We start from the raw sequence: 16,111 nt of genomic DNA, 5'->3' as shown, positions 1-16,111 counted from the left end.
TAAGATTGCAACATATTATTGATTTTTTTTTTTGTATATACGGCAGGTTTCATTTAAAATATCTAGAAGGAAAACACTTTTTAAAGTTTCATGCTAACTTCATGACCCAGACAATTTGCAGGGTTTGAAAGGGTGCTAAAAATCCTTGATTGTAAGGTTTTCAAGATTTGAAAAGTGCTTTTCAAAAGTGAATTTTTGTTGCTGTAATAATAATTTATCTTTCTAAATATAAAATCTGCACATATGTCTTTTTATCTGTGCCTTTTGATTAAGCAGTGGATGTAAACCAAATGCATGGAAATTAGATCAGCACTTCATAAGTGCACAATTCATGTAATTTTGAATACATATAAATTTAAGTGCCATCAAAGTGCTTCTTTGGGAATACCATACCATACTGTACTATAGAATAATAAATAACAATGCTATAACAAATAGCATGTGATATAATATGATGGTGTATGTATATGTGAAGAGTTCAGATGCAAAACCCTCTACATCTATCAGACCTCTTTTCTTGTAAATGCGCATTTTCTATCAGGCTCCTCTGATTAGAGAAGTTTCATTTTAGTAGATGATAATAAGGTTATTAGTTAATAAACAAAATAACTTTTTTTCCAAAAATGTCACTTTAGACAATTCTTTGGTTTTTAACAAGGTAAATTTTCTTTTGCATCAAAACCAGCGGAATCCACTTTGCTTTTTTTGCAAAAACCTCTAAATCCACCTATTGGGACAAGACAGTGTAATCAGTTGAAAATGAAGATGCTAGAAATGATTTTAGCAAACATAAAACACATTACACAAACCACCTGAAATTAAAAATGCATGATCTGTCAAGTAAGTGGCGGTTCATTCCGCTGTGATAACCTCTGATAAACCAGGGACTGAAGGAAAATGAATGAATGAAATGAGTAACATTTAAAATTGACATTAATTAGGCCTAAATCTTAACAATCTGTTGTCAGTTTTTTTTATTATTTTTGAATTAGATTTAATGTAAGTAGAGCAATGTAAACATTGCAAATGCTGTAATAAGCTTGTTAAATTCGAATAATGTAGTGTAAAACATTGTGAAAGCTTATCAGGCGTATAGGGATCATGAAGTAATATAAATAATGTTTAGTTTTATACATTATATTTATCTTTTAAAAAATAGCTTACATTAGCCAATAAAACACAAGGTAGACCTACTGGGCAAAAAGGGGATGCCACTCAGACATTTTTAGAAGCTGTCATTCATTAATTCATTCATTCTCACCATAATGACAAGGTCTCTTTTTCGTCTCTTGTTTATCCATGTGGCATACAAGAACGGCATTTTACCTTCGTGAAACAGAGTTGCCGTTTAATGTATAGTAAATTGGACTCAATGAAAGTAGCGTCGCTGCGCGAAAAAAAAAATTATGTTATGCCAATGTTAGGAAAACGTTATGAATGCATGCAACACTGCCGACTGTACAGTGTGTTTTCTTTTTCTAAAAATCCACAGAGTTTTGAGGTAAGGGGCGTTTTCACTTGCCATTCGCTGACAGTCAAACAGGCTCATCCAGTTCATCAAACTCCGTCTTTTAAAATTGAAATCAAAAGCGGAACAGAACAGTCTCCTCATCAGGCCCGGCCCTAAGCAATTTGGCACCCTAGGCAAGATTTCACGTGGCGCCCCGTCACATGGCAGTAAATTCCAATGTATAGTCATTAGAAACTAAATAGCTTTTTGATCAACTACTGCAAGCTGGGAAAACGTCAGATAAATATGCCAATGCAATTAACATTAATGCTGAATAGATCTAATATTTACACATTTGCTTAAGGAAGGATTGATGGGGGTAGTTACATTACTATTACTATTTTCCATAACATCTATGTCTTTCCATAACATTAGCTGATGTCAAAACTAACAGATAGCACTATAGCTATTTATTGATTAGCAATCTGTCCAACGTTGGATGTAAAAAATATGGGACAACAAATAGCTTCAAATAAAAGAATACATAGCAAACATTAGAAAATATTGACAATAAAATAAAAGGTTTAGCCTATTAAAATCGATGGCCTGTACAAAAATTAAATAAAGCTATAAAATCTACTTCACTTTTAATTGTATTTGCATATTGATTAAAGTTACTATAGTTAATTAGTGAAGAGCAGTTTGTGAATCTCTCATTGTGTTTTGTTTGATAACAGAGGTGTTAATGTAAGAATGCACAGAAATATAATGAAGCATTCGACTACTTTAGCAGTGGTCGTAATGTTGAGCGAAAAAACATAACCAGCTTTGCCTTTTTGTAGGAAACACACTTTAGATCTTTTTAGGGTAAGAGGTTTTTGAGTTATTGCCGAATATCACTGAACGTGTCAGGAATACCGAAAACAAAACCAACTTAACCGTGCTCATTTCTGGCGCCCCCCTGGATGTACAGCGCCCTTAGCATTGGCCAATACTGCCTATGCCACGAGCCGGCCCTGCTACTCATAAAAGCCGATGTATCAGTTCGCTGCTACATTGAAAAAATATGATTGGATTCACGTCTTCTGATTGGTTCTCGGGATATAGCGGCTTTTGCTGTCAAAGGCAGGGGGCGTTTAGCGGCTTTTGCAAACAAACTGTTATTTCTAAATGCGCTGATGCTTGGATTTAGACAATTTGAAGCAAATTCATTTGTTAAACATGTACTACGTGCCTAAAGCATTCACTCAATGTCATTAGCCCACGTTTGGCGGAAGTGGTGTTTAGCAGCTTTTGCATCTGAACTCTTCATATGTTTTCTGCCACACTTGAGATGAAAAAATGAACCTGGAAACTTTTTAAATTTGACTTTAAGAGCCCTGAATTTGCTTGAAAAAATATGAAGTAAAATCTGCAATAAAAAATCGGTGCATCACTACTCTCTTGCACATGCTGTGAATTGAGACTCACAGTGACGCTGGTGGGGCTTTTGCCTCTGATCTGGGCGACGGTGTTCCCGGTGGAGCTGTCAACCCATGAGAGGGAGCCGTACAGCAGGCTGACGGGCATCAGTGGCGGCAGCAGATGAACTCGCTGAACCATCGGCCTCTTCGCCCAGCCCAGAGACTCACACATGGCTTTAAAACCCACCTCACCACTGATGGAACAGAGAACAGCACACAACCGCTTTTACATCTGCCGGAGGAAGCATAGCTAGAAAGCCATTGTTTATATGACTGTGCTGTACCTGGGGTTCTGGGCATTACAGTGGTAAATGTATTGTGTCATGGTGTCGTCATCAAACAGATCCTCAAACTTCCTCTTGAAGTCGGGACGGAACCGGTTCACCAGTCCTGGACCTGCAGATTATTATTATTATTATTATTATTATTATTATTATTATTATTATTATTTTATTCATTGATGAAGCTTTTAATGTATACTTTAGAAATTTGAATCAAAGCACATCCTCAGTCAGGATGTAGTAAACACACATCAGTGTATTTTTTTTCCCAGTCTTTGTCATGATGTTCTTCTCACCCCAGGGTCCTGCTGCTCTGATGACAGCGAGTGGATTGAAGAAACTGAAGACTGAAGCCAGCGCTTTCACCCAGCGTGGAGGTCCAACCCTCTTCACCTCTGACCCCTGACCTGCTGACCCCTGTACCTGAGGCTGAGGTCGCTCAGGGAAACCCCACGGGTCCACCAAGATCAGGTGACTCACTCTAGTGGATCAAAACACAACAAATAATACACACAAAAAACAAGCCACGCCCACTGTTCTGTCATTTAATATTCTGTTTTTTTAGGAACTGCATTACTATGAAAAAAAAACAAAAAAAAAAAAAATGTTGCAGATTCAGGTTTATGTGGACTTTATGAGGCCTAATTCTCTAAAATGTGTCAAAATGGACATTTAATTTCCAATAAAGGATTCTTTGGTTATTAGATGAAAGCTATTACTGTAAGTTGTTGGTATTAATGAGTTTATATAAGGTGTTTTTTAACATACCTTTCTGGGTATTGGATGGTGTAGGATGTTGCTAGATAACCGCCCAGGCTGTGGCCCAATAGGATCATGCGCTCAAGGCCCATTGATTCTCTCCACTGCTCTATGGAGGAAACAAACTGCTCTTCAGCCAATGAGGCATCAGCTGGAAAGGAGGGCCGAGAGCTGCGGCCGAAGCCCAGCAAGTCAAAGGCATAAACAGGTCGAGAACGACTCAATGCATCCAGATTACGAATCCAGAGGCCAACACCTCCGCCAAACCCATGGACCATCACTAGCGGCGTCTGAGCGGCTGTAGAGAGAGACAGATGTAGAATATCTGACAATCTCCTTATGTGTGAAATACAACCAAAAAAATAATAATAATAAAGAAATACAACTGAACAAGATGGGACTAGACATGGAATGATAACCAGTTTTAAGGTTTACAGAGATTTTTAGAAAAGTCAAGATTTTAAAACTGCCAAAATCATCTGTTATAATGCTATGCTATGATATATTCATTCATTTTACTTCTGCTTAGTCCCTTATTTATCAGTGATCGCCACAGTGGAGTGAACCTGCAACTATTCCAGCATATGTTTTACACAGCGGATGCCCTTCCAGCTGCAACCCAGTACTGGAAAACATCCTAAGGTTTATACAGTATTTGCAAGTTATTTTTTTTTTAATGAATATTTTATTTCGTTTTTAAAGGGGGCAACAGTATCTCCAGCAGAAAAGAAGCCAGCCTACACATTAAAAGTTACTGGTCAGCTCACGATTTAAAAACATTTGAAAAACAAATCCCTTATAAACCAACTTCCAAGCATGCTATAGAGCTGAACAGTGCAGTGGCTTACTTTATATCCCAAGAAAAGAAAAATGTTCATAGATGCTTTTTCAAGTTGCAAAGAAATCTGTGTTTTTTTAAACTAAAGAACAAAGCAGAAGTCTTTTTTAGCAGATGTTTCTTAAAATAAAATACGTATCTTGTGTTCTATGGTAAAAAATAGTTGTTGTTTTAACCGGACGTTTAAAAAAGAACACATTATGTGGTTCAGTTGGCCGGCTCTGGCCTAAGGTGTGCCAGAGTGCGGTACAGTTGGGCTTTGGCACAATATACTTGTAGCAAAGAGCTTAGAATGATCAAGAGGCGACACTCAATAGAACGGTCCATTGCTACAGCAGCGCCCAGCAACAGCCCCGGATTCTACCATTTTGGAGTGAAAGCAATCGGCTGTCCATTGGATCTTACTGCTGTGGCGGTCAAGCAGCTGCTTTGTTTTTTAATTTTTTTTTTAATAAAAAAAAAGCGCATTAAAGCTGAGATACAACCTGAAAGATGACAATACAACACTTACTATCACAATCATCAGCACTTTTAATAGATTATTTTATAGACTTATAATATGCTGTTGTTCTATTGGAATTTTCATTCCAAAATGGCTGCTGCGCCCTCTATGTTGTTTTCTAAATTGCACTAGACTGTTGCCTCACGGTGTTTCTATGCTCTTTGCTTGTAGTGTGAGTGCAAAGTGCACCTGAGTCTGAAACTGAAGATGAGACATGACTTTTAAGTGACCGTTTCATATGGATTTATTCGTATGAATAAATCAATGAACGTGAACTGTCATCATTTATTAAAGACGCAAACCCATCGCTGCACAGCAGCTGCACCTTCAGCAAACCTCCCAATTCCTGCAGCACAAGGACCTTTATTATAATTTATGAGCATCAAAAGTTGTGGATCCGTTCAGCTAAATATTTGACTGCATGTCATTGCATCCCAAACAACTGGTTTATACTTCTGCGTCGAGTGATCGGCGTAACCCACCATATTGGAAATCTGCAATAATTGACATCCAGGAAAAACTAATACTATGGAAGTCAATGGTTATCGGTTTCCATCATTCTTCAAAATATTTTCTTTGATGTTCAACTGAATAATAAAAAAACACCTAAATTGTTTAGAAAGAATAAACTAAGGGTAAGTAATTTTATTTTTCGGGGAACTATCCGTTTTGGTTTGTTGGTGAAAACACTGTTAATAGTTTACGTTTGTTAACAAAAAGTTGCATATTCTTCTTATTATTGCATTTTCTTAACTTTTCAGCGTTGAGGTTGTACAAATGAAGACGACTGGAAGTTGTACCTTGTTCTTTCTGTTTTCGCGTAGTCTTATTGGTGACTTTAAGGGTCCATATTCTGGTTTGATTTGGCAAAGTGACGAATCTGGACCAAACTTCATTCCGGATACCTGGACATATATAAAAAATATAAAGTTAAAAAGTACCCCATGACATTTCTATAAATCAAATACCCCACATACACAAGAAAGCAAGACAGCGATTAGGTTTAACTAGGAAGTTAAGCAATTTGAGTATATTTCTGAGTGTTCTGACTTTGGTCTATCAATCCCTGGTCGAAAGTATTTTAACATATAATAATGTTGTTTTATGTTATGGTAAACTAGCATTAAAACAAAAGAATAAGTTAATGATGGCTAATTAATGAAGCAAACAAAATAACTGAACAGAGGTAAAGTACAATGAATAAACTGTTTACCCAATTCTTGAAGAAAAAGAAAAAGGCAGCTGCGATGTATTTTGATCCTTTATTTTTGCTTTGAAACCCTACTGTCAGGGTGGAAGATCCATACAACATTGGCAAAAACGAATATTACGTACAAAGGTGCTTTATTCCATTAGCGAAGACTGTCTTAAATCAAATCTTTTAGCTGGAATATGTTTTGTAGGTATGTGTGCGCATTTACAGTCACCGGCCACTTTATTAGGTACACCTGTCCAACAACCTAAGCTTGTTAATGCAAATTTCTAATCAGCCAATCAAATGGCATGCCTTTAGACATGTAGACATGTTGCCTGGTCTGATGAGTCTCGACTTCTGCTGCAACATTCAGATGGTAGGGTCAGAATTTGGCATCAACAACAAGAAAACATGGATCTAGCCTGCTTTGTAACAATGGATCAGTCTGGTGGTGTAATGGTGTGGGGGATGTTTTCTTGGCACACTTTGGGCCCATTAATACCAATTGAGCATTGTGTTAACACCACAGCCTACCTGAGTATTGCTGAACATGTCCATCCCTTTATAACCACAGTGTACTCATCTTCTGATGGCTACTTCCAGCAGGATAATGCGTCATATCATAAAGTGTGAATCATCTCAGGCTGCTTTCTTGAACATGACAATGAGTTCACTGTACTCAAATGGCCTCCACAGTCAGCAGATCTCAATCCAATAGAGCACCTTTTGGGTGGGGTGGAACGAGAGATTCGCATCATGGATGTGCAGCCGACAAATCTGCAGCAACTGCGTGATGCTATCATGTCAATATGGAGCAAAATCTCAGAGGAATATTTCCAGCACCTTGTTGAATCTATGCCACACAGGATTAATGCAGTTCAGAAGGCAAAAGGGGTCCAAACCAGTACTAGTAAGGTGTACCTAATAAAGTGGCCGGTGAGCGTATGAGTTAATACATTGTGTTTTAAAGAATGTAGTAGTATGCCAGTGCCAGATATGAATTTCTGTCCAGAACCTCTGTGCAGACAACAAAGTAAAGTGTACATAAAGTGAAGTAATGAGAGCCAGGATCTTACAGGCCAGGATTTTAGCCTCTGCACTTTTTAATAAGGACATGGATGTGGGTCTCCACGAGGGCCACCAGGACCAGTTTCCAGAAGTGGACCTAAACAGACAGAGAAATATAGAGTCACTGAATGGAGAGAGTATTAGGAAGCTCTATAAGACTCATCGGTCTGTGTACAGTACATACTGCGTTACGTCATCTGCCTTTATACACAGTACAAGCCTGTCACCTGCCGGTAATAAACCCAGGGTTAATAATAATGCCTTGTGGGCAGAGTTCACTCCCAAGCACACAACAGAATATTAAATACAGGTATACGTCATGATAGGAGCATCACATTCTTTTAAAGGAAAAGTACTGTACTGTAGATGAATGCAAAGTTATATTAGCATTTCAATATTATTGTGTTAGGTATTATTTTAATAATGAAAAATAACAAATATTGTTTATACCTTACAATTATTTATACCTTAAATACATATTAAATCTAAATTATTAATATGTTTGGTATTATTTCAAAAAAGCTACAAAAAAATGTACAAATATTTAATACATAATAATTAAAGTTATTAATTCTTAAAAAATCAATAAACAAATTAGCTTTAAATACATAATACAGATTTTTTTGTTAATTTTTTTATTACTTTAATAATTGTTACAAAAAATGTACAAACATTTTAGACTTTAATATATAATGCACCACAAATATTAATAATAATAAGACTGATTAACGCATGTTTTATTGTAATCATAGGTATATTTTATGTATGCTCTTTGTGGTACAACAAGTATACTTATCTTGCAGTCTAATGAAAAAAATAATTATATTGTGTACTGTAAAATAAGCATAAATTAGTCCCTCAAGATTTTTGCAGTGACATATTTTAAAATATCTGATATATTTGATATTTGTATTGATTATAAATGACTTGTGAATTATTTTCTTAAAAGGTATGGCATTATTTTGCCTAGATCTTTGTGTTCTGCTGTAAAATTTTACAAAATCTTGTCAAATTTGTCTTTTTTTCTTTTAAATACATAATAAATTTAATTATTATTTTTTAATGTTAGGTATTATTTCAATAAAGATTACACAAATTGATAAACATTTTAGCCTTTAATGCATAATACTTGAATATATAAATATAAAACACTTTAATATACAATACATCAAAATATTATTAATATTAAGACAGATTAATGCTTATTTTATTGTAAGTGTAGCTTTATTTGTTTATGTGTGGTCTGTGTTGTACAAATTATGAATTGAAGCTGCTATTAGCACTTCCTAATCCTAAATTTTAGTCGTATTTTTTTGTTTACATTGCTATAAGCAATAAAAAGCTAAAAATGTGTGCATTATAATAGAATAATCAAAATTATAAAATATATTTTTACGTATGCTCTATTCTGTAGACCAAATGAATGGAAATTACTTTGCATCTGACAAGAAATCTATTTAGGCTGTTTACATTTATTTTTTTAAATGTGTAAATTGTTATTAATACAGTTGAATTCGGAATTATTAGCCATCCTGTTTATTTTTTTTTTTTACCCAATTTCTGTTTAACGGAGAGCAGATTTTTTTTCAACATTTCTAAACATAATAGTTTTAATAACTCATTTCTAATAACTAATAATTTTGACCTTAAAATGGTTCCTAAAAAATTCAAAACTGCTTTTATTCTAGCCGAAATAAAACAAATAAGACTTTTTCTAGAAGAAAAAATATTATCAGACATACTGTGAAAATTTCCTTGCTCTGTTAAACATCATTTGGGAAACATTTAAAAAATAAATTTAAAAAAAAAATCAAAGGGGGGCTAATAATTCTGACTTTAACTGTACACGCTAAAATAAGACATAAATCTTCATTATATTATAAAATTACATTATATATTGTATATCATATAAATTTAGGTTTCTGTTAATATTTAAATTGAATTGTTATATTCACAAGAGGAAAAAATAAAACAAAACTGCATTTAAATAGATATTTTTTTTAACTAAATTTTAATAAATTATAAAATGTTTCTTATGTTGGTGGTCTGTACACTTGATTTCACACTTGACTTAGATTTCATGTCAGCAGCAAAATAATTTCCATTAATTTGGTCCACAGAATTGAGCTTACGTGAATATATATTTAATCATTTGGATGATTCTAATGTATACATTATTAGCTTGCAAATATAAGGTGACATTAACATCAAATATATATAAAAATATACAAATATAAGGTCATAATACCATCAAAATGTCTTCATATGACAGTTTTAAGAGTACAAAAAGCAACACTAATAATTAAGTCTGAAAAGTAATGCTAAAAACCGAGTCACAACCATATGATGTAATGTAACACCTCAGCGTGACTTTGCATAACGTTATGAAATCATCCAACAGGTCACATAATGACCGAAGATGTCTGAATTTATTCTCTTGCTTTATTCAAAACATTCATGACATACTGAAACATTCATAATATGTTAAACATACAGTGTATCCGATATTACAAGGAAACTGCATGTTACAGTAGCGACCCGGACATCAAGTGTTTATAATTATATGTGTATGAATATTTATCAGTACTCACTCGGCGTCGGTCTCGTCATGCATCGTGGCGTTTGCAGGAGACATTATGAAACATAACACGATCAAAATCCTCGACGACAGACTGGCATACTTCAGATACGTGCGGCTTTTACCGGATCTGTCAAACATACAGTCTCTTTAAAGGCCCGTGTTTATGTTTGCGTTTTGTAACTTTGACGTCAGAGCATTTAAAGGAGCCGCAGCATAAAACCAAATTTAGGTTTTTTTCTTTTTTAACGGGTGATATATAGCAGTTTAATGAAAGGTTAATAATAAATCATTCTAATATTAAATAATAAATAATACTGGCTATGTTAAAAAATAATGATATTGTATATTGGCAGTTTTTTTTTTAATATTTATTTGCAGCCGGTGGCGCAGGGGGTAGTGCTGTCTCCTCACAGCAAGAAGGTCGCTGGTTCGAGCCTCGGCTGGGTCAGTAGGCGTTTCTGTGTGGAGTTTGCATGTTCTCCCTGCGTTCGCATGGGTTTCCTCCGGGTGCTCGGGTTTCCCCCACAGTCCAAAGACAAAGTACAGGTGAATTGGTCCGTAATGGATGATTGTGTATGGGTGTTTCCCAGTTATGGGTTGCAGCTGGAAGGGCATCCGCTGCATAAAACTAATGCTGGATAAGTTGGTGGTTCATTCCGCTGTGGCGACCGCAGATTAATAAAGGGACTAAGCCAAAAAGAAAAAGAATGAATGAATATTTGCAGCCTAAATTGATGATTTGTGATGAATTTTCTTAAAACTTATGGCATTTTTGCTTAAATATTTGTTTTTTTTTTCCCCAAGAACCATTATACTCGAAAAAAAACACGGAGAGACTGAAAATATATATTATTTTAAAATTTTAAATTAATAAAAAATGTCCAAGTTGAACCATGTAAATGTCTTAAAAATGTACAGTTTATAAAAGAATGACATAGTTAATATATAAAAAAATATTTTTAAAATAATTCTCATAAAATAAAAATGTACTACGAGAAACAAATGTAAAATAGTATTTAAAAAGTTACAGTATTTAAAAATGTGAAAGTAAAGTTCACATTTAGTCTAATGTAAAATATGTGTTAACGTAATTATTTTCTTTAATAAAGAGTAAAAAATTAACAAAGTCAATAAAGTATTGTTTTTAGTAAATATATACTCGCATCTGCCTTCTATGTTTCATTTGATGACATCAAACACAAACGCTTCACGAGCACCGGAACTAAAATTCAGCTGCGGTTCCAGTGGGGAATATTTAGAGGACGCACCTCTGCCTCTCTCTGATACACGTCATTCATTTCCTTGCTGCTTGGATTTTCAGGTGTCTGTGCGCATTTCCAGCAGACATCATGTCTAATTCGGTGTTTTCCGTCATATCGCGTTTTGTAGAGGAATACAGAAGCAGCACGCTGACTAAGCTGAAGGTCATCGACGCGTATCTGCTGTATATTTTGCTGACCGGAGTCTTCCAGTTCTTGTACTGTCTGCTGGTGGGAACCTTCCCCTTCAACAGCTTCTTATCTGGCTTCATTTCATGTGTGGGGTCCTTCATACTGGCTGGTATGTACTTTTTTTTTATTTTTATCACATATACCATATGTATGTAGTTTTTCAATGTGTAGAACTGTTGATTTTTGTTCAGTTTGCATTAATGCTAATCATGCTAATCAAGAATCATTGGAATCGCAAAATACTGGAGGGACTGAAAATGTATTTAATGTGGGAAAATGAATCTTTATATATATATATATATATATATATATATATATATATATATATATAATTATTATTATTATTATTATTATTATTTTTTTTTTTTTAATATGTTGGGTGCTCCATGTAAATGTAATTGAGTTAAACTTGGTTCTATATTGGCACATTCATTTTTGAACGATGACAACTTGTGACACGCTCCCTATACTGTTTATCGTGGTATTTAGATAATTCGGTCTGGAATCACATCTATTACTTGAAAACAACATTAGCACTATTCAATTGACTGTGGACAGTGGTGTACTTTAATAATCATTGGCTGCTAATAACCTCTTAAGGCCTAAAGTGCTTTTATTTACATGTTTTTTTTATTTCTCTTTGCGATTTGGGCTTATTGGAACATAATTAGAATACAAATCTAAGTATAATCTTTTAATATGTTTTTTTATTGAAAAATATTGTCCATATATGTGAACTCGTGGTCCGAATTTGCATAAAACACCTGTTCCTGAATGTTTTTAATGCATATGTAACATATATAGTTTTATTTTTGAACTTGCTTTCACTATCAGACAGAAACCTTTTTTTTTTTTTTTTCAATTTTGGAAAATTAAAAATGTGTTTTGGACATTTCATATGCTGCAAAACAGTTGCAGGATGACACTGTATGTCTGTAACAAAATATAAAACATTCAAAGTATTTTAAAAAGCCACTTAAGAGCTAAAATGTGCTGTCCACGTATGTACTGTAGGAAGATATGATTTCACTATTTTGAATTTGCAAACATTACTTTACTGAATTAGATTATCAAGGAGAAAGTGTGATTGCGTGAATATAAATCCAACTGTACCTCAATCTGAAAATGTATTTAATGTTGGAAAGTTTATGCTCAGATAATTACTTTTTATGACCAAATAATTATACACTTAAGTATATACCTGTCTTTTTACAGTCTGGTATAAACCAGTCCCTCCAGAATTTTGCTGTGACTTTTTAAAAAAAAAAAACATAAATATAAATATATATATATAATTCACAGCCTAAAATGATGACTTCTTCTAACTTATGGCATTATTTGCTTATATTTGTGTTTTGCTTTTAAATCGCTCTCTCTTTTTTTGACCTCAAGAACCATTTAACTATATAAAATAATGAAAGAACTAAAAATATACTTTATATTGGTAATAAAATCCTTATATTAGTGGTTTTCACATTTGAACCCCTGCCTAGAGGGTCAATTTAAATGTTAAGAAAAAGTGCATAAAATTATTGTAAAAAAATATAGCTATTAATAATAAAAATGCACTATGATAAATAAATGTAAAACAGTATGAAAGAACTAAATTGGTAAATAAAAATTTATTAAAATAAAAAATCACATGTAGTCTGTAAAAAAATTGGTTAACATTTATTCAATATAAAGTAGCAAATGAGCAAAATTGTAAACCTTTCTAATTTGATTATCAATTTGATGATGATTTGATTATTTGTTATAGATTTCTTTAACTTATTATTGCTTAGATTTTAGTGTTTTACTGTGAAAATGGACAAATATCTTGTAAAGTCTTTTTTTTTTTTTACATCAAATGCAAATGAGGGGACTTGCATGGAGGGACTGAAAATACATTTTATAAAGTAAATCTAGTCCTTATATAAAGGGATTTATTAACGCAGCATTATTTTTTTGTATATAAAACAACTTACTTTTGAGAGTAAAAAAATTACAAAAACATTATTAGAACATAAATTGTTTGTGTACCACAGTAACCATTACTCTGGTGAAATTGGTATGTATTTATATATAATTTTTCCTTTAACTCTACAGGTTTGGGTTGTCTGAGCATGTCATGGTGCAGTTATAGAGTATAATTAAACATGTTGCTAATTATTGTCTTTTTTTTTTCTTCAGTGTGTCTTCGCATCCAGATCAACCCTCAGAATAAAGGAGATTTCCTCACGGTCTCTCCTGAAAGAGCGTTCGCTGATTTCCTTTTTGCTCACACTGTTCTCCATCTAGTGGTGGTCAATTTTGTGGGCTGAATGAGACTCTCTGCTCTGCGGTCTCTACAGCTGGTGCGTGTACAATTACATGAATTAATATGATGTTAATGTGATACAAAATTTTTCTCTGAAGCATAAATCTATTTAATTTACAGGTTGATTTTGAATAATTTGATAATGTTGTAAAATGATATATAAAATATATTCATATGTGCGTATGTTATATAAAATATATTTGAATTGGCGTGTGTATGAAGTATATTTATATGCATATTATTTAAATGAAACGTATGACATCATAAATATTGGTTTTGAAATAATTATGCATAGTTGTCGACTAAAATTCAATTGCAAAAGTAAGTCTCTTACCATAGTTTCATCCAAAAATCATGCCTACATGTCAACTCTCTGTAGATTTCATATGTAACTCCAGATTAACTGCTCTGGAAGTTTGCAAACACCTTTAATCAATCATGTTTGTTTTTCCACAGAAATGAAGACCAAACGCTTCAGCTCAAGAACAGATCAACTACAAACACAACAGCCTGCGCTTCTCTCAATGTTAATGTATATGCTTTGACAGAATTGTCAGCTATGAGTTCCTGTCTTCATCCTTAATTTTTCTACTTTTGTAAAACTTACTGAAAGTTATGGAAACAAAATAAATGCCTTGAAAACACATTTTGGTGATTCGAATTGTGTTTTACTATATTTAACAAGGGTGTTCCCGGAGTTTTAAAAGTAATTATTTTTAAATCAATAAAATAAAAAATTAAGGCCTTCAGAAAGTATTATAGAACTCTTAAATGCTATTAAATGGTGTGTCATTTTTGATAATGCAATGTATTCTAAAGTTTGGCTAAATTTAATCAGTGAAAATTGGGTGCTGTGTACTTTATGAAATCAATAAAAGTCCTGCTAAATTTTACATCCCGTGGGTTTGTTTGCTGCAAAGGCGCCACCTGCTGGAAGAGAGTTGCCTGTTTTTAATATGCATATGAATAGTGTTTTAGTTTAGATGCAGGTATGTTTTGTGTAGCATCAAGGCTCGACAATAAGGACTGCCTGATGGCCCAGGGCCAGTGTGCGATATATATAGTGACTATGTGGGTGTCAAAATTAAAGTGTACATTTTCACTTTTATTTATTATTCATTTCAATTCAGCTTTATTTGTATAGCGCTTTTACAATGTAGATTGTGTCAAAGCAGCTTCACATAAATGGTCATAGTAAGTGGATCAGGGTAGTTCAGTTTTTAGTGTTTAAGTTCAGTTTAGTTTAGCTCAGTTCAGTGTGGTTTGAAATCATTACGGAGAGTTCAAACACTGAAGAGCAAATTCATCGATGCGTAGCTCTACCAATCCTGAACCATGGGAGCCAGTGGCGACAGCGGAGAGGGAAAAAAAACTTCAACTGATAGGAGTGAAGAAAAAAAACCTTGAGAGAACCAGACTCAGTTGGGCACGACCATTTTAATTTCTCCGCTGGCCAAAAGTCTTGTGCAGAGCTTCAGTCAACGCGGTGGAGGCTGGAAGATGGCCTCAGTGAAGACTCGTCTGTCCCTGGAGCGTCGCTGGAATCAGACTCATGTTCTCCACTCCCCATGACCATCAGCGCAGCAGCAGCTCAGGATATGACCTGGTCCCGGATATAGAAAATTATTAATTTGAAGTGTTTGGCTTTTGAGACATTTAAAATATGTGGCTATTATTAACTTTATTATTAACCTTATGAACTTTTCTCTTTTTTTTTTTTTTTTTTTGTGGGGCTAATGAAAATTTTGTCAGGGCAAGTAAAAATCTGAACTACTGGCTTGAAACTCTGCGTTGAACCCTGAGCATAATTTCACATAAACAGATCTTTTTTATTATTATTGTTTCTGAAATCATAAAAATGGAATTGTCCAATTTTTTTAGTAAAAAAAAAAAAGCAGTTGGCCATGAAATGTCAAGATCAGTGCAGTATTTTCTCATATTTGATTTGACCGTATCGAGCCAGAGAGTTCCTGGGTGTCCTTTCCATTCCTGCATGACTGTCTTTTCGAGTTAATTGCTACGCATGGCCAAAATAGGATCAGTCCTTTGGCTTGATGCACCCTAGGACTTCGTTGTTGAGGATTCTAGCTGTCCACTTGATGCACGACAGTCTCCTCCAGCACCACAACTCGAAGGCGTCGATCTTTCATCTGTCTTTCTTCTTGATCATCCAGGTCTCGGAGCCATAGATTGCCATGGGGAAGACAGTTGCGTTGACTAGCCT

At 34.2% G+C, this 16,111-nt stretch overlaps 2 protein-coding genes and 1 long non-coding RNA gene across 5 annotated transcripts in view; 1 reads left to right on the top strand and 2 right to left on the bottom strand.

The window, feature by feature from the left end:
• Nucleotides 1-10,308, bottom strand: part of abhd4 (abhydrolase domain containing 4, N-acyl phospholipase B) — a 13,538-nt gene extending 3,230 nt beyond the window's left edge. The window contains exons 1-8 of one of the 3 annotated variants that reach the window (XM_087239411.1): nucleotides 10,148-10,308; nucleotides 7,741-7,783; nucleotides 7,565-7,653; nucleotides 6,094-6,198; nucleotides 3,963-4,251; nucleotides 3,491-3,675; nucleotides 3,198-3,309; nucleotides 2,921-3,107 (exon numbers count right to left, since the gene is read on the bottom strand). In XM_087239411.1, the coding sequence (XP_087095537.1) occupies nucleotides 2,921-3,107; nucleotides 3,198-3,309; nucleotides 3,491-3,675; nucleotides 3,963-4,251; nucleotides 6,094-6,198; nucleotides 7,565-7,653; nucleotides 7,741-7,783; nucleotides 10,148-10,166 (1,029 nt within the window). In that variant the 5' untranslated portion in view covers nucleotides 10,167-10,308. 3 annotated transcript variants of the gene reach the window in all.
• The window catches only part of LOC147846532 (uncharacterized), a 252,135-nt gene that overhangs the window by 129,996 nt on the left and 106,028 nt on the right, over nucleotides 1-16,111 (bottom strand). The window lies entirely within an intron of this gene.
• On the top strand, nucleotides 11,430-14,533 carry dad1 (defender against cell death 1). Its single transcript, NM_001100439.1, is given in 3 exon segments — nucleotides 11,430-11,697; nucleotides 13,761-13,924; nucleotides 14,344-14,533. Coding segments are annotated over 2 exon segments (342 nt in total). The 5' UTR covers nucleotides 11,430-11,486; the 3' UTR covers nucleotides 13,892-13,924; nucleotides 14,344-14,533.

The sequence above is a fragment of the Danio rerio genome, chromosome 2 (genome assembly GCF_052040795.2).
Source record: "Danio rerio strain M-AB ecotype USA chromosome 2, GRCz13ab, whole genome shotgun sequence".
In the NCBI taxonomy this organism is placed as follows: Eukaryota; Metazoa; Chordata; class Actinopteri; order Cypriniformes; family Danionidae; genus Danio; species Danio rerio.
The sequence above is the reverse complement of the archived record's forward strand: the minus strand, read 5'-3'. Positions and strand labels throughout refer to the sequence as shown.